Source organism: Gorilla gorilla, chromosome 7 (genome assembly GCF_029281585.2).
Source record: "Gorilla gorilla gorilla isolate KB3781 chromosome 7, NHGRI_mGorGor1-v2.1_pri, whole genome shotgun sequence".
In the NCBI taxonomy this organism is placed as follows: domain Eukaryota; kingdom Metazoa; phylum Chordata; class Mammalia; order Primates; family Hominidae; genus Gorilla; species Gorilla gorilla.
Window position 1 is genome coordinate 61,781,835 of NC_073231.2, and position 23,077 is coordinate 61,804,911.

At 37.9% G+C, this 23,077-nt stretch overlaps 2 protein-coding genes across 4 annotated transcripts in view; both read left to right on the forward strand.

Moving 5' to 3' along the window:
• Positions 1-23,077, forward strand: part of NSMAF (neutral sphingomyelinase activation associated factor) — a 77,268-nt gene that overhangs the window by 53,249 nt on the left and 942 nt on the right. For all 3 annotated transcript variants that reach the window (XM_031013961.3, XM_055349148.2, XM_063709279.1), the window contains exons 12-30: positions 1,514-1,622; positions 4,155-4,331; positions 5,407-5,486; positions 6,008-6,098; positions 6,195-6,258; positions 7,516-7,567; positions 7,667-7,787; positions 8,173-8,304; positions 9,632-9,674; positions 9,984-10,147; positions 11,867-11,975; positions 13,249-13,307; positions 16,575-16,642; positions 17,435-17,502; positions 17,936-18,059; positions 19,799-19,882; positions 20,907-21,057; positions 21,515-21,617; positions 21,755-21,864. In XM_031013961.3, the coding sequence (XP_030869821.2) occupies positions 1,514-1,622; positions 4,155-4,331; positions 5,407-5,486; positions 6,008-6,098; positions 6,195-6,258; positions 7,516-7,567; positions 7,667-7,787; positions 8,173-8,304; positions 9,632-9,674; positions 9,984-10,147; positions 11,867-11,975; positions 13,249-13,307; positions 16,575-16,642; positions 17,435-17,502; positions 17,936-18,059; positions 19,799-19,882; positions 20,907-21,057; positions 21,515-21,617; positions 21,755-21,864 (1,909 nt within the window). The remainder of the gene's footprint in view (positions 1-1,513; positions 1,623-4,154; positions 4,332-5,406; positions 5,487-6,007; positions 6,099-6,194; positions 6,259-7,515; positions 7,568-7,666; positions 7,788-8,172; positions 8,305-9,631; positions 9,675-9,983; positions 10,148-11,866; positions 11,976-13,248; positions 13,308-16,574; positions 16,643-17,434; positions 17,503-17,935; positions 18,060-19,798; positions 19,883-20,906; positions 21,058-21,514; positions 21,618-21,754; positions 21,865-23,077) is intronic.
• Positions 18,717-19,120, forward strand: LOC101133796 (small ribosomal subunit protein eS26-like). The gene has a single exon (XM_019032228.4). It carries the CDS (start codon positions 18,743-18,745, stop codon positions 19,088-19,090), a length of 348 nt encoding a protein of 115 aa, XP_018887773.3. The 5' UTR covers positions 18,717-18,742; the 3' UTR covers positions 19,091-19,120.

Below are 23,077 nucleotides of genomic sequence, written 5' to 3' on the forward strand. Positions count from 1 at the left end.
TTGGCTCCAAGAGCAAGAGGGCTAGAGTGCCCTTGAGTTTCTTATTCCTGCATTCTCAGTTTCTGGGCTCAGGCTAGAATGATCTGTGTAAAACCAACCCTGTGCTGTACTTGCCTCCACCATTCATAGCAGCTAGGTCTCAAAGCAAAATCTGGAAGATATTACAAAATTACTTCTTTAGTGGAACTAGTATATTCACAGTTAACTTACATTAATTCAACCTTTGGGCTGAATGACAAAATAACCATTTAAAATCATATAGGCAGTTCTTTCCACCATTCCCTGAATAAGTGTATTTCTATACTTAGGTCCTGTTTCTGACACATGTCTTACTTTAGTAACCAATCCCTACAGAAGGTATGATTCCAAGTGTTTTAATTCAACAGCAATAGAAGTTCATTTTTTCTCCTTTGAAGATTAACCAGTAACTTGGTGACATTACAAAAGCATTGTGGAATTTTAACTCTTATTTTTGTGCTTTTAATTTGTGAAATTCTACTGTTTTGCTGCCTATTTTACTTAAAAGGCCATTCCTCCATTTCCAGCACTAGTAGCAGATCAGGGAAACAGATACTATTAAAAATCTCCTCCTTTGGGTATAGAGCTGCAGTCAGAAAAAGAGAAGAAATTAACATTGATTAAGTGCTTTCTATGTAACAGGCAATTTATATATAATGTTTCATTTATTCGCCATTATAAGTCTTGTGAAGTAGATAGTATTGTATTTTACAGGTGAAGAAATTGAGACTCCGGGGGTTAACTTCCTAAGCTCCCAGCTAGTACATGGTGAAAGCCTGTATTTGAACCAAGGGTAGCTCTGGGCTTTCATCCTGGCTTTGTCTGTTCCTTTGCTAGCTCAGCCTTACTAACACTATAGTCACAAAGCTCATAGGTTTTTATAAGATAATAATAATGTATTAATTGAATGGGTTATTCAATTATCAATTTGTTAGGCGTGCATAATTTTTATTTATTAACTGGGCATGGTGCGCCTGTAGCCTTAGCTACTCGAGAGGCTGAGGTGGGAGGATCAATTGAGCCTGGGAGTTTGAGGCTGCAGTGAGCCGTGATCACACCATTGCACTCTAGCCTGGGCAACAGAGCAGGACCTGGTCTCAAAATATATATATGTTATTTAACTTATGAAAGAAAGCTAGACATTTATGTTTGAAGAAGAGATGTGAAGACATGGATCAGCTATTTTTGAATTTCAAAATAACAAGTTCACAAAAGCTATTATTAATGAAAATATTCAACACCCAAGGTGATTTACAAAGTTTAGCTGAGATACTATCTTGTTCTCAAAACATTTATAAATACAACATATATATATACACAAACGTATATGTGTATATATATCACTGAATTAAATTTATAGATTGAAAATAGGAATGTAAGTTATAAAAATAAACACAAATGTTTAACTGAATGTTTTTGTAATTATATACTTATATTGGGATTGCAAGATGAATACAATGCTATTTATTTTATTCTTTTCTTTTTGAATTTATAGGGCTTGGAAGTATTTTGCACAGAAGATGATCTGTGTTCCGACATCTACCTAAAGTTCTATGAACCTCAAGATAGAGATGATCTCTATTTTTACATTGCCACATACCTAGGTTTGGTGCTCACCCTTCATTGTTTCTTTCTTTTTTTTTTGGAGGCTGAGTCTCGCTCTGTCACCCAGGCTGGAGTGCAGTGGCGCGATCTCGGCTCACTGCAACCTCCGCCTCCTGGGTTCAAGTGATTCTTGTGCCTCAGCCTCCTGAGTAGCTGGGACTATAGGTGCCCGCTACCACGCCAGGCTAATTTTTTTTGTATTTTTAGTAGATACAGGGTTTCTTTTCATATGAAGGTAGTTCAACTCCTAAGGATCTGGGATAGGAAATAAGAGAAGAAAAATGCTATTTCTAGAATTGCTTCTTTGTGGTTCTAATTTCTTCTCATCAGTAACTATAATTGCCAAAATAATATTTTTAAAATTCTGGGAAATATAAATTCACTCTGATAATAGTTCATTCTGAATGTATGTTTTAAAAACTCTAGATAAATATATTTAAATGCTCTTATATTTTAACGTCCTCCAAACTGAATGGATTTTGAAGAATCCACTCAAATATTTTTATGTTCAGTCAGGTCTTATATTAGTTTATGAGAACCAAGACTCAGTTTTGTACTGCGAGGCAGTGAGTTATTCATATGTTTGTGATCATTGATTGTGGTCAGAACCACAAAGCTGAAAGACTGCAAAAGGAACATGTGAGCCTTCTATGCTCAATATACTGACTTTGGAGTGGAATTTGCTTTTAATTAATGATATTTCCTCAGTTTTTCATGGAAAATGTGAATTTTCCCACCTTTGCCAGAGAAAATACTTGTATTATGATGTTCAAGCCCAAGGTTTTTTTATTACATTGCAAGGCTAAATTAAATTATTCTAATTTACAAAGTTGCTAGATAACTGGAAAGGAATTATCTTTAAAAATGGATTTTGGGGCTAGGCATGGTGGCTCATGACTGTAATCTCAGCACTTTCGGAGGCCGAGGAGGGAGAATCTCTTGAGCCCAGGAGTTCGAGACCAGCCTGGGCAACATGGCTTGACCTCATCTCTACAAAAAAAATTAAAAATTAGCTGGGACTGGTGGCGTGTGCCTGTAATCCCAGCTATTCGAGAGGCTGAAGTGGGAGGATCGCTTGAGCCTGGGAGGTCAAGGCTGCAGTGGGCAGTGATCACACCACTGCAGTTCAGCCTGGGTGACAGAGTGAGACCCTGTCTCAAAAAAACAAACAAAAAAGGATATTGGGATTTTTTAAATATCATCTTAATGTGTTTGTTATTTTAGTGTACCACAAAACTATTTGTGAAATTTGTAGTAAAGTACATCTTCCCTTAGAAATGAAATTTTACTTCAAGGAGGAATACTTGGCTTTCAGTAGGGAACATATTTTATTTTAAAGTAGATTTATATATATATATATTATATATCTATGTAGTTATATATAGTTTATATATAGTTATATATAGCTAGTATTTTGTTCATACATTAAGCTGTTGAAGGTAACTTTATATATAAGTATAGCTTTGTTACAAGTTTACTTTAATTTCCTGTCTCGTGATCTAGGTTTTTAAATTTTATTTTTTTTAACTATAACAAGATTACAATAAAAAGATCAACTTTCATGGTGAGTCCTAAAATCTCAAGCCAAAAACTTTGCCATGATCTAAAATATCCATCTTCTAAGAAACTGTCAGTTCTCACTGAGTTTATTCCTAAGATTGTTCATGCTTTTTCTGAGGGGTTTCAAAAGTAGAAAACGAGGGGGAAGTGTGTTTTGATTTTTGAAGCCCTTTCCTAGTAGCTGATTAAAGAAGAAACTTGGTAAAAGTAAATGAGAATAAATATTAAGAGTTAAGATGCTTAATGCATCAGGAAAGGTTGAAAGCAGAATTTTCTGAACAAAATGGAAAATCCACTTGTAGGACAGTTAATTCATTTTACACTCTGAAAGGGAAGTTCTCATTGCTGCATTTATCTAAGATCTCATTTTTCCTGAGGTATTTCAGGGGGCAGGTCTGGTTCTTTTAGTTTGAGAATTGGTCCTCCTGCCAAATGCCTGTTTTCTTCTTTAACAATTTCTTTTCTTTTCCTTAGTCTTCACATGCATAAATAATACGTAGTCATTGACAAATTAGCAGTAGTACATCTCTTCCAAGCCTAAAAGAAAACTAAAAGATTGCTTTAATTTCATAAATAATAAAAGAAATAAGCTTTCCCAGATGGCCATGGGTTTTTAAATGCATGGAGACACAGCACATTTGGAGGGATTCTTTGTTACTGTATAAATATTACCTATTAACATGTAATATTTCTATATTTGCTCTACACTTTTGTATTTGTTTAGGTTGTATCCTATTGTGGAGGGTAGTGTAATAGCTCAGTGTATTTAATAATTTCCCCTCCTTGATCTTGGAACTGTTTATACATAGCTGAACAAATACTTTATGAAAACAAGTCAGCAGCCTACTTTTCTTTTTCTTACAATGCATTTTTCAAGAATGCACAGGAATGGTCTACACGTTAAGCCCCTAGCTTTTGCATACTAAGTTTGCGAAGTTAAGTGGCAGACCTCGTGGGTCCTCTTCCCCCAGAGCACCATGTGGCGGAGCACACTGCTGAGAGCTACATGCTGCAGTGGCAGCGTGGACACCTTTCCAACTATCAGTACCTCCTTCACCTCAACAACCTGGCCGACCGCAGCTGCAACGACCTCTCCCAGTACCCTGTGTTTCCATGGATAATACATGATTATTCCAGCTCAGAACTAGGTAACTGCCACACGTGGAATTCTGACCAAGTTGAGTGGGGAGTGGTCATCTGTATTGTTTTTAAAGGAGAGAATAAATTCTATTTTATAATTGTGATGTGACATGTGAACAAATTACAACTCATTTCAGTTGTATTGCTAAGGACTGCCAATTTCCATTCCAAGATACTATATAAGTGTTACGTAAGTGTTTCATGCATGTTTTTTCCACCATACTTCTTGAAGGACACAGAGAGAAAAAATGGGCATGATTTTAATCCAGGGTTATCATTATTACCTATAAGTACCACATTTTGAAATATTTGCTTCTCACTTTGAAAATTTCACTCGCCTTATCATATTATTTTTAAAAATCACATTAAAAACTGTGATTATTTGTTATAGAACACTTGGAAAGTCCTGAAATAATCAAAGAAGAAAATAAAAATCATCCATAATTATATTACAGAGATAACCACTTTACCTTTGGGGTATATCTACTCTTCTCTTGCTACCACAGATTATTTTAAGAAAAATGTAATTGTATTGTAACTTTATTTTGTAATATTTAAAAATTATATATTGTGAACAGTTAGTTCCTTTTGACACATTATCTTGAACCTTTGTACTTGAAAGAGATAATAGATTTTCTAGAAATATGAGAATGTATTTCTCTGAAAATATTTAGCTCACTAGTTCTCAAATAGGCTAATATTGCAGAATAATAATATTCACTAGAATTCGAATGTAGAAAGTAAATCTTGGTAGAAGAATAATGGCTTTTAAAATTTTGTTGTTGTTGTTGTTTTACTTGGAATATATATATGTTCCTTAATCAGAAACTTTTTTAAAAAAATTAATGTTCAGGGCATTGTCAAATTAGAGATATTGCTCTAAAGTGGTTGTGTCTAACTTAAAACTCAAAATTGCTAACCTTTTCTTTACATCTATATAAATAACTAACAAAAATAACTCTCATGAATCGCTCTCAATTTTTAAAAAAACTTTTGTGGAAGTAAATGTGTATATTTGAATTAATTCAGGAGGTTAATGGTACTAAGTATAAGCTGAAGTTATTTATTGATTTATGTTTATAGATTTGTCAAATCCAGGAACCTTCCGGGATCTCAGTAAGCCAGTGGGGGCCCTAAATAAGGAACGGCTGGAGAGACTACTGGTATGTGGACTTAGAGATTCTTGGTTTCTAAGCAACACGAGAAGCCATGGCCTGTGTTTTTATGGAAGGAAATTCGTTTCTCCAAGGCTTAGGGGAATTATACCAGTGACTCTACGTAGAGTTTTTTCTTACTTTTCTCCTGACCGTGAATTAGCTGCTCACCATTTGCATTTCTTGTCTGCAGTTTAGGAAGGAGGAGGGCGACCTGTTTACAGGTTCACTGAATTATTTTCATGAAGGCATTCTGTGGTAAATCGCATAAGAGACACATAAAATCAGTTCTATTTAATCTAGTGCCAACATTTTGTTACCATTAAGCCAGGGAAACCAAAATACTTGTCTCAGGAATGCTGTTTAGCCACAGATTTTCTTTCCCTCTTATCTTCTCCTTTTCTTATCTAACAGAGAAATTAAGGAATATGGTATATCTATGTTATGATTTCTTTTAGGCTTTTTCTACTTGTCAGTTATTATTTCATAGCCAACACTTAGCTCTATTTTTTTTTTTTTCTGTATTCTAGACACGCTACCAGGAAATGCCTGAACCAAAGTTCATGTATGGGAGTCACTACTCTTCCCCGGGTTATGTACTTTTTTATCTTGTTAGGATTGGTAAGATTCTTTATCATTACCCCCAATTAAATTTTATTTCACTGTATTCTTCAATGATTCTGTGACCTGACTTACCTCTGACTTTTTCCCCTTTAGCACCAGAGTATATGCTATGCCTGCAGAATGGAAGATTTGATAATGCAGATAGAATGTTCAACAGGTTTGATACAAATGCCTTGCTTATCATTTTTAACACTTTCTGATTGTATATATACAACATACTTGTTTCAAAGCACTGGATATAATAAAAAAGTAAAGAAATGTAAAAAATCACTAATTGTTCTATCTATTCCTCTCAGGCTTTTTCTAGACATGTATATGTCTGTGTAAATGTGAGAACATATTTTATGTACAGCTTTTTGTCCTACCTTTTGTAGCCTAATATTAAATCTTAAAGTTTTTCCCATATTATTAGATATTCTTCAAAACAATGATTCTTTTTTAAAATTATTGTATCACATTCTAACATACGCCATATTTTATGTCAACTTCTTTTCTCCATTGTTGGGCATTTAGATTGTTTCCCACACTTTATTATTCTTGATAATTTTGCTGTGAATTGAATACAGCTCCCTGTGTGTATTTAGATGGCTTTACTTTTTAAATTATAAAAGTAATATTTTCTTGACAAAAAAATCAGCAACTATAAAAAAGGAAATAAGTTTACTTGGTATCCCACCACACTGAGATAATAATTGTTGTAAATTTTTTGGTATGTCCTTTTCATTTTTTTTGAACTCTGCACATATCTAATAATAATTCCTTTTGCAATAAGCCATTCAGATAGTGGTGCTAATCTTTTTTTTTTTTTTTTTGAGACAGAGTCTCGCTCTGTCGCCCAGGCTGGAGTACAGTGAGCGGAATCTCAGCTCACTGCAACCTCCGTCTCCCGGGTTCAAGCGATTCTCCTGCTTCAGTCTCCTGAGTAGCTGGGACTACAGGCGCATGCCACCACGCCCAGCTAATTTTTGTATTTTTAGTAGAGACGAGGTTTCACCATGTTGGCCAGGATGGTCTTGATCTCCTGACTTCGTGATCCACCCGCCTTGGCCTCCCAAAGTACTGAGATTACAGGTGTGAGCCACCGCGCCCTACCAGTGGTGCTAATCTTTCAGTGTGGAGGCACCCTGCTCCATTTGGCCCTTGGATGAGGCAATGTGTATATGGTAGCTAATGGTGTGGACTCAGACTCTATGCCCACTCCCGCCATGTGACCCTGGAGAAGTTACATAAACTCTCTGGGCCCGAGTGTTCCCTTTTGTTAAAGTGGGACACTCAGAGAGATGGTTAGAACTATGTGGAAATGACAAACAGAAGTTAATACAGGTAAAGTGTAGAACAGCCCCCAAGTGCATAGGAAATGCTGCTATTGCTATTTCCTTAGCTGAAAATAGGTGAATTTTTTTTTCATATGTAGTATTGCTGAAACTTGGAAAAACTGTCTGGATGGTGCAACGGATTTTAAAGAGGTAAGCAGTTAATAAAGCTGATGAGTAACTGGACTTGGGGTTTCTAACTGCTTTAAAACATGTTTGTTGTTGTTTTTTATTTTTCCCCGAAACTTTCAGTTAATTCCAGAATTCTATGGTAATGATGTGAGCTTTCTAGTCAATAGCCTGAAGTTGGATTTGGGAAAGAGACAAGGAGGACAGATGGTCGACGATGTGGAGCTTCCCCCTTGGGCCACCAGTGAGTCCCCCCTTGGAGGTGTTGTATTATAGACATGCTTTACCAAGTAGTGCAATTTCAGTAATTATTTTATTGCTTAGATTTTTAAAAATCACAATATAATTCTCTAAATAAGGAGATATGAGCCCTATTCCATATCAGAAGTATTCTATGAGTCTATGATGTAAAAACATTAATATATATTTGAGAGACCTTAATGTGAAAATGATTCTTGCCACTTTTTTCCCCAAAAAACTTACATTTCATATGATAGAAAAAAAAACTGCATTAAGAAATATGGACCTCTTGCCTGTCCTAGAAGCTTTATATACATATAGATAGACAAGAGAAATGGGAGGAAAAAAATGAAGACTCCATGATTTTTCGATTGAGTCTAATCTAATAGGTCCCGAGGACTTTCTCCAGAAGAGCAAAGATGCATTGGAAAGCAATTATGTGTCTGAACACCTTCACGAGTGGATTGATCTAATATTTGGCTACAAACAAAAAGGGAGTGATGCAGTTGGGGCCCATAATGGTATGTAATATTCATTGAAATTTTATTTAGCATTGGGTGAATATTTAGCATTATTCATTTTCATTGGAAAATGAAAGCAAACAATACCAACAAAAAAATGAGGCCATTTTTTTTATTTCTTCAGTGGAAGCATGTTCTGTCAGACTCCAGCGTCCACTGGCTGCATGACCCTGGATCAGATATTTTTTTGGTTTTCTTTTTGAGATGGAGTCTTGCTCTGTCACCAGGCTGGAGTGCAGTGACACAGTCTTGGCTCACTGCAACCTCTGACTCCCTGGTTCGAGCGATTCTCCTGCCTCAGCCTCCCGAGTAGCTGGGATTACAGGCACCTGCCATCACGCCCAGCTAATTTTTTTGTATTTTTTTTTGGTCGTGACAGGGTTTCACCATGTTGGCCAGGTTGGTCTCAAACTCCTGACCTCAGGTGATCTGCCCACCTCGGCCTCCCAAAGTGCTGGGATTACAGGTGTGAGCCACTGCGCCCAGCCCCTGGATTAGATATTGAGTAACTGACAAGGAGGGAGGACCTTTGCCCAAATAACACCAAATTCATCCTGGCCCCAAGAGGTCTTTTTATAAAGTCTTCTACTTTTAGCATATACTCTACATCCCACTGAAGAATTTCAATTAAAACTCTATTACAGTGTGATAGAACAGTGGCCTCAATTCCTATGGAAGACCCAGAGTTTCTTTTCCCTTTCTTTTTCTTTTCTTTTTTTTTCTTTCTTTTTTTTTTTTTTTTTTTTGAGACAGAGTCTTGCTCTGTCACCCAGGCTGGAGTGCAGTGGCGCAGTCTTGGCTCACTGCAACCTCTGGCTCCTGGGTTCAAGCAATCCTCCTGCCTCAGCCTCCCAAGTAGCTGCCAGAGTTTTTTTTTAATTTAACAGAAAATAGCAGCAATATACCTTCTCTTCAGTTTCAATGCTTATCTTCTTCCACGTTTCTCATGTGTGTTTTCTTTTTTAATAAATGAACTCGCGTATAATCCATATTGCCCATGTTCATAACAAGGAGCTGTAGCTGGAAATTCAGACCTAATTTTTTACATGGAAATTCCGTCTTATTAATTCTATAAGTCATGCTTCCTCTCAGGAGAAAACAATGCTGACTGAGATGACAGGTCCTCTACCTGACAAGTAGATTTTTGTTCATCTGAAGATAATATTCAAGTTGGTATTTACTGCAGTTGGATATTAGTCTGTTTTGCAAAGTGAATAGCAATTTCTTTGAACATGAGTTTTAAGTTGTTGCATTGTTTAGGTTCTAAACAGTGTATATTACATTAAAATCGCACATCTTTCAATAGTGTTTTGTATGTCTTTTTCAGTATTTCATCCCCTGACCTATGAAGGAGGTGTAGACTTGAACAGGTACTTATATGTCAATAAGGAGTTTCTACTTGAGTTATAAGATATGTCTTTATCTAAATTATCAATGTATTTATTTGAAGGTTGAGGTATGGACATTTTAAAATGAATTCTATCTTGCTTTCACTGTTGTGTTACTGAGCATCAGAAAATATTCTGAAGGTCTGTAATGAGGTTTAGACAATCCTGGTACATAGTTGCTGTCATTATTTGAGGGTTAATCCCTCCTATTGATCAGTACTATTTGAAATGCGTGCTTTCAAGGAACTCGAACCTAGTGGTTCACTACATTATTTGTGTTCTGTCCCAAAGCATCCAGGATCCTGATGAGAAGGTAGCCATGCTTACACAAATCTTGGAATTTGGGCAGACACCAAAACAACTATTTGTGACACCACATCCTCGAAGGATCACCCCAAAGTTTAAAAGTTTGTCCCAGACCTCCAGTTATAATGCTTCTATGGCAGATTCCCCAGGTAAATTTTGTAAAGAGAATAAACGTGAGCACCTTTTGTTTCTCTTCTGTGATGAAGATGTTTCTGAAGAGGAGATAAGACATATACTGTTGTGCTACTTAGAGATGATTGTGTTCTCCTGCCTTATTGCAGTTCTCCTGAAAACAAATACCTGTTTTTGCTGATGTTGTTTGTTTTCAGCTATAGACTGTAAGGGAAATCAAATCGCTTTTATTTTCTGGCAATTGAATATGAGTGAAACTTGGCCATATATGTTTTGATGTGGTTCTCTTTCTCTTCTGTGGTTTTGAAGCTGGTGTTTGATCCTTAGCTATTCGCCTTTTCATTCTTACAGTCCTAGCTGTCCAGTCTGCCTTCCCAGTCACTGTCAGCCCTGCTGTCTTCCAGAAAGGACTTTCTCTGGCCCTAATTATGCTCTTCTATACCCACATACAGATCTTTTTTTTTTTTTTTTTTGAGACGGAGTCTTGCTTTGTCCCCCACGCTGGAGTGCAGTGGCGCCATCTCGGCTCACTGCAAGCTCCGCCTCCCGGGTTCACGCCGCCGTTCTCCTGCCTCAGCCTCCTGAGTAGCTGGGACTACAGGCGCCCGCCACCACGCCCGGCTAATTTTTGTATTTTTAGTAGAGACAGGGTTTCACTGTGTTAGCCGGGATGATCTCGATCTCCTGACCTCGTGATCCACCCTCCTCGGCCTCCCAAAGTGCTGGGATTACAGGCCTGAGCCACCGCGCTCGGTCCCACATACATCTTGAATTCAAAGTGCTCTCTCTTCTTCATTGGATTTCACTTATTTAACATTTGACAAACATTTACAGGGTATCTGTTCTGCGCTGGGCATGTGCTAGGCACTAAATTGAACTTGACCCAGTTCTCACATCTAATATTTGGAAAGGTAGGAAAGAACACTCACCTTTCTGCAGTTACCCAGGTTTTAGATTTTACCTAAGACAACTTCAAACCTACAGGCTTCCAGAAGGAGGTTGACACTCTGTGGAGCTTTGGGAGCAAAATCACTTTTTATCTCCTATCCTCCTGTCTGTTCCAAGGACATCCAGACATTTTAGGCATACATAGCTGAGCACTCTCTCAAGCATGGAGAAATAGCTTCCTGGAGTTACATGACCCAGGGGTAGCTTCTGTAAGAGAGAATACTCTAGAGGGTTAAATCATGAAGATCACAGGATTATCTTGTGATGCTGTTTCAAACTGCACTCTGCTTAGTCACCAGGCGGTAACCACTGTCATGTGATTGTTTTAAGAGGGTAATTGTTTCAGCCCTTCTTAAAGCAGAAGTAAAAGGATTACTCCTGCCAGAAGCCCTTGCGGTAATTGATTTCATCTCTGCTTTCCCCACCCCAAACCAAAACAAAATTGTTGCATTCTTAGGCAACTGTCAGGTTTTTGAAAGAATGTTGACAAGGAAATGATGACTCAGTCTTGTATTTCCCCAAATTCATAAGTTAGAGGCCGAGTGAAAACTTTGCAAACATTGATAAAAGTATAAAAAGATTCTAGTATTATTCAAAGATACTTTTTATCTTTCTCTATACAATTTTTTCCTTGACTAACATGGAACCATCTAACAGGTACATTTCAAAGCAGTTATATTGTGACAGGGTGTTTCATTTCTTAGTTATTTGATTTTAATAGAAAATATTGTTAATCTGATGCTGTTGTCTGTTGGTAACTTAGTTGACTTAGCGAAAATTTAATGTAGTCTCTCCAGGTGAAGAGTCTTTTGAAGACCTGACCGAAGAAAGCAAAACACTGGCCTGGAATAACATCACCAAACTGCAGTTACACGAGCACTATAAAATCCACAAAGAGTAAGAATATCTCTGCTTCTTCTCAGCAGCTGATAGTCCTGGCAAAAGTTAGGGTCTTGGCATGGGATTAAACTGTTTTAAGCTGAGTCGGAGGGAAAATTCCCTTTCAATGTTGTCTTTATTTTTAAAAATCTCCCCAAAATGTCTATAGTGATCTCCACCTGAGGTGGATGTAGTAGGGAAAGTTTGGCACGAAATGATTTGTGGTAGCTACCGTGCTGTCATTTCTGCAGTCTGTCACTTCACAGTACAAGATGTGGTCGGCAGAGAGCAGCCAGTTTTGTGCCTCTCAAATTGGAGTACACAGCTCCTTGAATCTTTGATGGGAGAAGTGTGATGTATACCCCACGAAAGTTGAATTTACACATAATGTAGGTGAAAAGGCACCTTTTAAAAAAATTAGCTCTCCCAGAGAACATTGCAAAGTTCACATGAATTTTAAAAACAATTAATTATGCTTCTAAGAAATTTGGCTTGCTGTTGGACCCAGAGATGATATGTGTGTTCTCTGCCGTCTCTCATTAAGACCTTCATGTTCTCTGGTAGAAAGGCTTGAGAAGCACTGACCTAGCCTGTTCATCCTGCTACAGAGAGGAAACCCAGGTCCAGAGACTAGGCCCCACCTTGCTCCATGACCACAGACAGCCCCTCCGGCATACAGATCATGGGTGGAGCTGGGCATGCTGCTGTGCATTAGATGGATGGCTTCACATTACAGTCCAGCCTCCCGAAGAGAAACAAGGAGTTTTGGCTGATTCATGATGACAATGGCTGTCTTTTCTCAACTTCTCTAAATGGCACATAGGAAGGGACCTTGTAATCCAAGGTAGTGAAGGCTGAATGATCCTTTAAGAGGACAGGCTGGAACCAATTTTCTCATCGTTGAATAGTCACTGAGTAAATTAGCTTCAGTAATTAGCAAGTGAAGTGACCGTGAAGAAGAGTTTGTCCTTTTGGTGATGGTCAAACGAGGGGGAATAGAAGGAGAAGAGTTTTCCAGTTGCCAGAAATTGTCAGGAATATGTAAAGCATTGCATGTGGAACACGGGGAAGCAAGGAGTGGGGATGTTTTCTAGCCACAGGCGTTGCCAGAACATTAGAAGGTGCCAAGCAGTGATTTGGTAATGGCAGGTTTATGCTGGGACAGATCCGGCAGACATGCTGTGAAGAAAAAAATTAAGGAAACTTGGTAAAATTAAATCAAGGGCATGAAACAAAGAGGGTATCCTAACACATGATGAGTAGTAATTTGTGAAACTTTGTTTTTGAGCAGAGCAGTTACTGGAATCACGGTCTCTCGCAATGGATCTTCAGTATTCACAACATCCCAAGGTCAGTGTTCCTCCCCGAAAGGCGGCTTAACCAAAATCCTAGAATGTCTGAGTTCTTTATTATTTAGCTCATGGTCAAGGACTGCACTTGCATGTGCTGCCTCCACGTAAAGTAAACTTAGAGCAGTTCCTTTGTGGTACATTACATAGAGTTTCATGGTAATTTGCCAAAAATAATAATGAAACATCTTTCTGCTGCTGATGAGGTTTCCCAGAGTTGAGGATAGAGGACAGAAACAGCCTCCTTTCCACACCCTTGCTGGGTCAGGCCCTTCCTGCCTGCCATGGGAGGTGCCCTGTCCACTTGTTGGGGGTTGGCTGTGAGTAGCAAGTGCTGTATCAGAAATTGATGTGTGCCTGTCAGCACGTGGAAATGCAGACTTGCTGTTACGGTTTGCAGTTTTGTCATTCAGTATATGTTTCTTCGGGATATTTGATTTAGCTCAAAATCAAATTCATGTATTATTTAATATGCTTATACATTATCAAAATTATAAAAACCCTTGCAGTGTGTCATTGATATGACTTATAGCGGTAAAGCGGAAAGCATCCCTTACTATATGCACCATTGTTCTCTCCCTGGTAGTCTGCATTATATATTATTTATTAAAGTATGTCTTGGCCTTGTCATGTTGAGAGCACTGTGTTGGCACTCTGGAAGACGCAGAGATGGGAGGGTAGTATCTTTGCTTCCTGCTTCCATGAGAAAACAACTTGTTCTGACAAAGTTTGTAACTTTTTAAAGTAAGGCTACTCGTTCTTTAGTCTTTATCACAGGAGATTATATTTTTCATTCATTAAGACAAAGTGCTATCCAACTAAACACTTTCAGGAAAATCAGAATTACTACTCTCAGATTCTGTTATCATTGTTTATGATCTGTAGCATTTCATTCTGTTCTTTTTCAAATACTGTCTTGGATTGTGTATAAAAAAATTTTCCACAAAGCATAGAAGTGATTCTACACAGTAGATCAAAAGGAAGTGCACGTGCAGTTCCCAAACTGGGCCACGCCAGGGTCACCGAGGCACTTCTCTGATAGAAGGAAGCAATCTGTATTTTGCCAGGATTTCTACCTGTGGAGTTTGCCAAAAATTATACCCTCAGACAAAGTGCTTTATCTTTAAGCAAAACCTGTGTTCTTAGCAGGATTTGTCTGGGATGGCTTGTTAAATCGTTCAGCTCAGTTGTACTTGTATGACCTTGTTAACCATGAATTTGATGAGCGTTGTGGCTTCAAACCACTGAGGCTTATTGAGCATTATGTCACTCTGTGGATTTTCACAATAAAGGAGAGAGAGGTTTTTTGTTTTTTTTGTTTGAGACAGAGTCTTGCTCCGTCGCCCAGGCTGGAGGGCAATGGCGCGATCTTGGCTCACTGCAACCTCCGCCTCCTGGGTTCAAGCGATTCTCCCGCCTCAGCCTCCCGAGTAGCTGGGATCACAGGCACCCACCGTCGTGCCTGGCTAATTTTTGTATATTTGTAGAGATGGGGTTTTACCATGTTGGCCAGGTTGGTCTTGAACTCCTGACCTCAGGTGATCCGTCTGCCTCGGCCTCCCAACGTGCTGGGATTACAGGCATGAGCCACCGCACCCAGCCGAGAGAGTTTAAAAATAGTCAAAAGCTTTTGTTTTTTCTGTTTGTTTCTTCTCATATTTAGATTTTCGTAATTCATATTACTGATTTATATGTATCCTGATGGTCACCCCAAAATTACATATCTTCTTCTAGTATACGGTATGTTTAGGTATGTGGGCAGGCACAGAACCCACCACTTACGAGCTTAGCTTTTACTGCAGTCTTTAACATGATGACCTCTAGTACAGGGGATCCCTGATTTCAAGAAAAACATCTTTTTTTTTTCTTTTATTATTTTCTTTTTCCATTTTTTTGGTTCCCTGACTGAGAAATGAACCCAGGCTGCTGCAGTGAGAGCACTAAATCCTAACCACTAGACATCAAGGAGAGAAAAACATCTTTATAGAACCGACTGGTTTATGTTTTTTTTGTAGGATGTCCCAAGTTAATCATCTTAAATAGATTTTGTGGTGAATGCTCAGAATTGCCTAAGAGAAACAAAAGCAAGGTTGGGAAGACTATCAGATCTAATTATACTGCTCAGGGGAAAGTTCAAGTGATACTGTGTTCATTCTTCTGTTTTCGTTTTCAAATTAATGCTGAAGAGTATCTTATTGAGGCTCATGTTTATAAATTGTCAGGAATTCTGTGTGTTGGGGTTGCAAAAATTGGGTTGAATTATTAAGTTATACTGTGCAGAAGAAATTATTTAAAGATCATTCCGACATCATGTTGTGTAAGTTAGAAAATAGATTGTTACATATCTCAAATATAGGATGTTTGAAGCACATTAGAGCCTTGTAATTTGTGAGTCTTGGGTTTTAAGAGGTTGTTTTGAGGCCGGACACAGTTACTCACACCTGTAATCCCAGCATTTTGGGAGGCCGAAGGGGGCGGATCACTTGAAGCCAGGAGTTCGAGACCAACCTGGCCAACATTGTGAAACCCAGTCTCTACTAAAAATACAAAACTTAGCCAAGCGTGGTGTGCACGCCAAAAAATCCCAGCTATTCGGGAGGCTGAGGCACAAGAATTGCTTGAATCTAGGAGACGGAAGTTGCAGTGAGCCAAGATCACACCAATGCACTCCAGCCTGGGCAACAGAGTGATACTGTCTCAAAAAAAAAAAAAAAAAAAAAAAAAAGTAAGGTTTCTATTACACAAGAAAATTAAATGCTTGGATTTTTAATTTCTACTTTATTATTATTTAGAAAGTCAGTGGTTCCCTTCTATAACTAATGTTCAGTGCAAGAGTATCACACTTAACTATAATTGGGCAGTTTTTTTAAAGAAAACATATTGCCAAGATCTTTTTGTCTTATTTAGTATTAAAATTACTGTTTCAATGTTACTATTAAAATCGCTATTTTCCCCCCTGTAACTTTCTGCATATACCAGCTACCACATTTCTGCCTGCAGTCATGCTGAAATGTCAACAGTATACCTACCATGTCTGTGCTGGGTTTTTAAATTGATGTTTTTGTCATGGGGTTACAGGTCAGAGAATCTTAATGTTGGATGAGGCCTTAGATCATCTAGCTCTGTTTACGTTCGGTTTTCCATAAGATTATACTTTGGAGTATAAAGTGTACTGTTGGCCACCAGGAACAAGAAGAGCAGCTGTTCTTTGACGTCTGTAATGGTTAGGAAATCTTTCTTATATATCTACTTCTCATTATTAAATTAGATTCCACCTTGAAGATGTTTTCTAAAGAATCAAAAATGCTACAAAGAAGTATATCATTTTCAAATATGGTGAGTTCATTTTAATAGTATTATGATAGAAATCCGTGTAGTAGTTTGTTTTATACACACCCATACAATAATACTTTATTTCTCCCAAAACAATTGAGTTTATTCCTGTGTAGTAAATCTACCAGATACCTTAGTTCGATTACTTCTAATTTCAATGTAAAATTTTTCTCAGGTTGCCACTTTCTCTTACTGTTGTGATTTCATTTTTAGCTTAAAATACTTGGAGAGCTACCCAGTAGAATTCTACTTAAATAAACCTCTCCCTTTTTTAGCTGTCAGACTAAATGTTATGTGCTACTTAATTTATGCATCTCTGAGTTGATAGGATATCTAATATGACAAAACCAATTCTTCTGAAAGAACACATTTTATTTTTAATGTAAATCATTCAAAAGATCTGGAAGTTCTCTGAAGAATTTTGGAAGGTTTTCTTACCCACACAAGTCTGTAGTCCAGAGCGGGTATTTTCTTTCTTGAGGATCATCCCCAGCCTGCCCCCAACTGGAGATTTACTCCAGAGTGTGAGTGGGCTTCTTCCAGCCCAGGGCAGGACCCTGGAGAGTCATCAGGCTAGGTCGTAAATACCCTTGACATACATGGACATTCCTTCCTGCATTTGGGAAAAAACCCTACAGCTGGAATTAGCCAGTTGAGAAAATCTGCGTAAATAGGAGGAGAGCCACATAAAGACAATTTGAGCATTAATTTTTCGGAAACGTATAAGATAGCTTTACTGTGTTAGAGACTTACTAATTATTATAGATTGTTAATGTCAAATCATTTGTATTTCAGGCTTTATCGTCTTGTTTACTTTTACCAGGAGATGCCACTGTCATAACTTCTTCATGGGATAATAATGTGTATGTATCTGTGCACCCTGCTCTGTGATTCCACGTGCAGAATAGCTGCCTCTGTGGACATGAGGTGTGAAAAGCCAGAAGCTTTCCCTGCCAGGACACAGCACTATTTTCTGAAGGGAACAGATATTAGAGATGAGGACAGTATGGTTGGATTTGAATATGATTACTTGGATTGAATAATTTCTCCAATTGGAGTCTGTTTTTCTCTAAGTTTTAAATTGAGGAGAAAACACAGATGAGCCAGACATGGAAATTTCTAATTTTAAATTCAAATTTTGAATATTTTGATTTAGTAATTTGAGAACAAGCAATTTGTAATTCTAGTGAGCCTTAGTAAGTATAGAATGAAACAACATAATGTTTCTTTAATATATGTTTAGGAGCCTTAAAATTAAGCCAGACTACTGTTTTAATGCTTCTCATTATCTTTTAGCTATTTTTATTCCATAGCATTTGGAAGACGCCAGGACACGTTAATGGGACATGATGATGCTGTTAGTAAGATCTGTTGGCATGACAACAGGCTATATTCTGCATCATGGGACTCTACAGTGAAGGTTCATATATAATTTAAAAAGTTTTTTTAACTTGGTGTGCTATATGGCATATGTATAATTTTTAGCTTAAAATGTACATACAGATATCATAAGCCACTCAACTACCTGTTGTTAATGTGTTCAGTCACTTCACTCTTTTTCACAAAGCGTGTGATTGTAAGGATATTGAATGTTATTGCCTGTGTTTAAAAAATATATAAAAAATATATCTATAATATATATTTATATATTATTTATATTTAAAATATAATATCTGTTATATATTACATATATTTATATATTTTTTATATAATACATATTGTATATTTTTTAAACAAAGGCAATAACATTCAATATCCTTACGTATCACATACTTTGTGATATGTGCATTCTTTTTATTTTTTGTTTAAAAAAAACACTTCCTTATTTATTTTTTTTAGAGACAGTGTCTTGCTCTGTTACCTAGGCTGGGGCTAGAGTGCAGTAGTGGGAATTATAGCCACTTCTTAATATAATAAGAAGTTTATCATGATTTCTGTACTGTGTATTCCATTGTGGGATGAATGGTCTAGCATTCATTCAATAGCAGAGTTAGAAAGAAATGTATAGTAGCAGCCCCTTTCATCTGCCATGATCAGAAATATTAGTTGATTATAGTTAATTAGAAAATGTCAAGTTAGCTCTCTCCGGTCCGTGCCTCCAAGATGACAAAGAAAAGAAGGAACAATGGTCGTGCCAAAAAGGGCCGCGGCCACGTGCAGCCTATTCGCTGCACTAACTGTGCCCGATGCGTGCCCAAGGACAAGGCCATTAAGAAATTCGTCATTCGAAACATAGTGGAGGCCGCAGCAGTCAGGGACATTTCTGAAGTGAGCATCTTCGATGCCTATGTGCTTCCCAAGCTGTATGTGAAGCTACATTACTGTGTGAGTTGTGCAATTCACAGCAAAGTAGTCAGGAATCGATCTCGTGAAGCCCGCAAGGACCGAACACCCCCACCCCGATTTAGACCTGCGGGTGCTGCCCCACGTCCCCCACCAAAGCCCATGTAAGGAGCTGAGTTCTTAAAGACTGAAGACAGGCTATTCTCTGGAGAAAAATAAAATGGAAACTGTACTTAAAAAAAAAAAAATGTCAAGTTAAAGTGAGGAATCATTAAAAGACACATTTTATTTAAACTGAAAATATCTGAATGCTCATTCATTCACCATTCTTTCAATGTAGGAATATGTTCGGTCTTTTCTTTGAAATCTTACATAAACCACGCCAGCTTTCATTATTTTCAGTTTCTATTTCGTGTTGGTGTAAAAGAAAGCAAGAACCTAAAATTGTTAGAATTCCTCCAGGAGTTTTTCAGAATTTTTCTTCCATTCTTTTAGATAAGTTTATTTGCCTGTACCTATTTTTAGTTATTTTGGGGATAACATCCTTTTTGGTCTTCTCAAAACATTAATAGTGTTCTCAAGACACTGTAATACTTCTACACTCGTATTTCCTTAGTTCACATACTAAAGTCACACGATTACAGCAGCCAGTGCAGGTGATAGAAACACACAGGTACAAACAAGGGACAGTAAGCAAGCACATGCTGGTGGGAGAAAGTGCAGGCATAGGGAGGAGGAGCTGGAGCACTGTGCAGCTTAACTTTATTGGCAAGTCTGTTAAATGGAAATTGAGCAGAGGAGTTTTTCTTGAATGCACTAGAAAATGACTTTTTGTTAAATGTTTGAAAATACCTTCTGCAATATGTTCCATCCTAGGTGTGGTCTGGTGTTCCTGCAGAGATGCCAGGCACCAAAAGACACCACTTTGACTTGCTGGCCGAGCTGGAACATGACGTCAGTGTGAGTACCAGCAACAAACTGTGCAGAAAACTGACCTTAAAAGTCTAGGGGTTCGGCTGGAAGAAGGTTTTTGGTTTTGTTGATGTTGTTTTGCTTTATTTGGTTAATGGAAGATTATAGGCTAAATCTCAGTTCTTTTCTTTGTGTTGACTCTTTAGGTTTCCAAGTCTACTTTGTTTTGTTTTATTTTTTCTCCAAGTTACTTCTTTGCACATTTCCCTCAGAATTAGCTACCATCCAACTAGAATTCCGAAATAGTAGTTTCTGAGCAGGACGTTGAATATTTGGTACCCTCAAACTCTTTGGGGCAACAAGATAGGGCCTATGATCCTTCATGTTTTCTGATCCAGAAGGTGGAAGGGAACCATCTGTCCAGGAGACACCCATCCAACAGTGGGGGACAGTGACCAGCTGTCTGGCATGGTCAAGTGCATGCAGCCTGTTGGCAGAGCCAACAGGCACTCAGTTCTCACTTGCTCTGTTTTCTCCGGGTCACGCTGCTGCATCTTATGCTGTAGTTGACAGTACTGCCTTTTCTCTAAGGTTGTGAACTGATGCCTAATTTCCATGGTCTTCAGATTAGCTGAGTTTGAGAAATATTTAGTACGTAATTCATGATGATGTGCAAGTATAGCCTCGAGAGATTCCGCCACTCCCACAAATCCCTCAAATAATCATGGACTGGCTGTGCTTCAGGCACTTTGGCGGCTCACTATAATTTATTATTCATAGAGTTATCTTTCTGAGACTGTCAGTTTTAAGCTATTTTAAAACAGCATTACCTTTACTTTAGCAATACTTCATTTCTTCTTGTATTCACTAGTTTATAAAGAATTTAATTTCATTTTTAAAATAAGTTATTCCATAGGATGATGTTGAAATACATCTGCATTAGCAACACCAGCATACTGCACAATAGAGTTTAATTTATATCATGATGACTACATATTTGAATCAGACTAGAGAAACATAGCTAATGACCATAAATCTAATGGAATATGTATCAATGTGTTTTCTTCCTTAGGTAGATACAATCAGTTTAAATGCTGCAAGCACACTGTTAGTTTCCGGCACCAAAGAAGGCACAGTGAATATTTGGGACCTCACAACGGCCACCTTAATGCACCAGATTCCATGCCATTCAGGGATTGTATGTGACACTGCTTTTAGCCCAGGTAGATATTATCCTTTTTAAAACAGATAATACTAGGTAAATTGGAATTTTGAAATAAACAATATTGTTAATTTTGAAATAAACAATAAAACTTACAAAGAAAAACACTATTTGCTGATAAAAGAGGTTTTGCCAATGGCTAGCACTGCTTTATGCCAGGGTACAGTATACTTGTGGCATTTGTATCAGGTAGAAAAGCAGGACTGGGTATTTTTAATTCCTCATTAGAGAAATTAATTTAAGATAAAAATGAACTCATAATCAAAGGGTCATCTCATCCTTACATCTTGGAAAGGGCTGGAACCATTTCAAGGAGAGGATAGTCGTTGCTTAAGTACAAGGATTTTGAAGAAAACGAATGTGGAGATTAGGCCACTGGACTCAGAAATAAAATCCAGAATAACGTAAACCACATTCTGAAGCTGTCACTCATATCTGAGTCTCACCTTGTGTTGCAGATAGTCGCCATGTCCTCAGCACAGGAGCAGATGGCTGTCTTAATGTCATTGATGTGCAGACAGGAATGCTCATCTCCTCCATGAAATCAGATGAGCCCCAGAGGTATAGTTTGTGAGTTACTGGGGGCGAAGACATTTACAGACACGTTCATGATCACTTCATTTGGGCTTACATTGGCCAGTTCAACATAGTCCTTCCTTCATGATGAAGAAAGGACTATTTCTAAATCATTCTTGCAGGTGCTTTGTCTGGGATGGAAATTCCGTTTTATCTGGCAGTCAGTCTGGTGAACTGCTCGTTTGGGACCTCCTTGGAGCAAAAATCAGTGAGAGAATACAGGGCCACACAGGTAAGCAGCTACTGCAGTTGTCTTGATCTTTGTTCTCAAGATAATGAACTCAAGCCTGCCTTTTCCATCAGGGAACACACTCTTTTTGGGCAAAAAACACCCATGGTTTTTCCATGTCGTAAACATGTCCCTGGAGCCTCTTGATTGGCCAGGTGATCTGCATCTCGTAGGTTACTCAGGATTTAGATCTATGTTAACAGGCATTGGACTCCAAAAAGGAAGTCTTTAACTTTCATATGGAGAATTAAAAACCATCGTAAAGCTATTATTTTTCTTAAAGGTAATAGTATGATCTTAAATTTTTAGAATAGTAAAAAAAGAGAAAAAAAAAAAACCCCCAGAAACAATACAATAGGAACTACAGTGAAAATTAAGGCTTCTTTCTACCGCTGACTCCTACCTCCCAGTCCTCCTTACAGTACTTTACCAGTGTGTGTCCTGTGAATAAGAGAGGGTATATGTGTATTAAATTGTTTATGTGAAGTATAATAAACTGTTCTGCCCATGTTTTTCATTTGGTAATATTTCTTGGAGATTGACTAGATTGTTTGCTTACAAATTCTTGCTTGCTTTCTGATCATTTGGAGGACTTGGTTTTTAATTCTTCTAGTGTCTCTTGTTACCCCTTGAGTTCCCACTGTAAGCAGTAACTTCCTACCTTCATTCTCTTCCCTGTGTCACTCGACTTCATATGGTTCTTCTTAAATGTATACCTTAAAAAGTCTGGGCCAGGCTCAGTGGCTCAGGCCTGTAATGCCAGCACTTTGGGAAGCCGAAGTGGGAGGTCAAGAGTTTGAGACCAGCCTTGGCAACATAGCGAAACCTCATCTCTTACTAAAAATCAGAAATATTAGAAAAGTGTGGTGACACACGCCTGTGGTCCCAGCTACTTAAGAGGCTAAGATGGGAGGCTAGCTTGAGCCTAGGAGACAGAGGCTACAGTGAGCTTCATCATGCCACTGTACTCCAGCCTGGGTAAGAGCAAAAGCAAGACTATTTCAAAAAAAATGAAATTCTTTGTGACTTTTGTTCTCAACTTAGTAACTTTAATGTGATTTGACCCCTTCCAGTGGAAAAGGAAATAAACCAATAACCTTACACCAATTCCCCACCTTTTCCTTCACATCTGTCTCCTAACTTTTGTCATGTTATACCTGTATTATACTTACTTCGCCAAGGTATTTATTTGCATTGTTCTATATCCATAATTCCC

Bases quoted from the DNA above. Each gene is read 5' to 3' on its own strand.
- LOC101133796 (XM_019032228.4), top strand. From the start codon at position 18,743: ATGACAAAGAAAAGAAGGAACAATGGTCGTGCCAAAAAGGGCCGCGGC.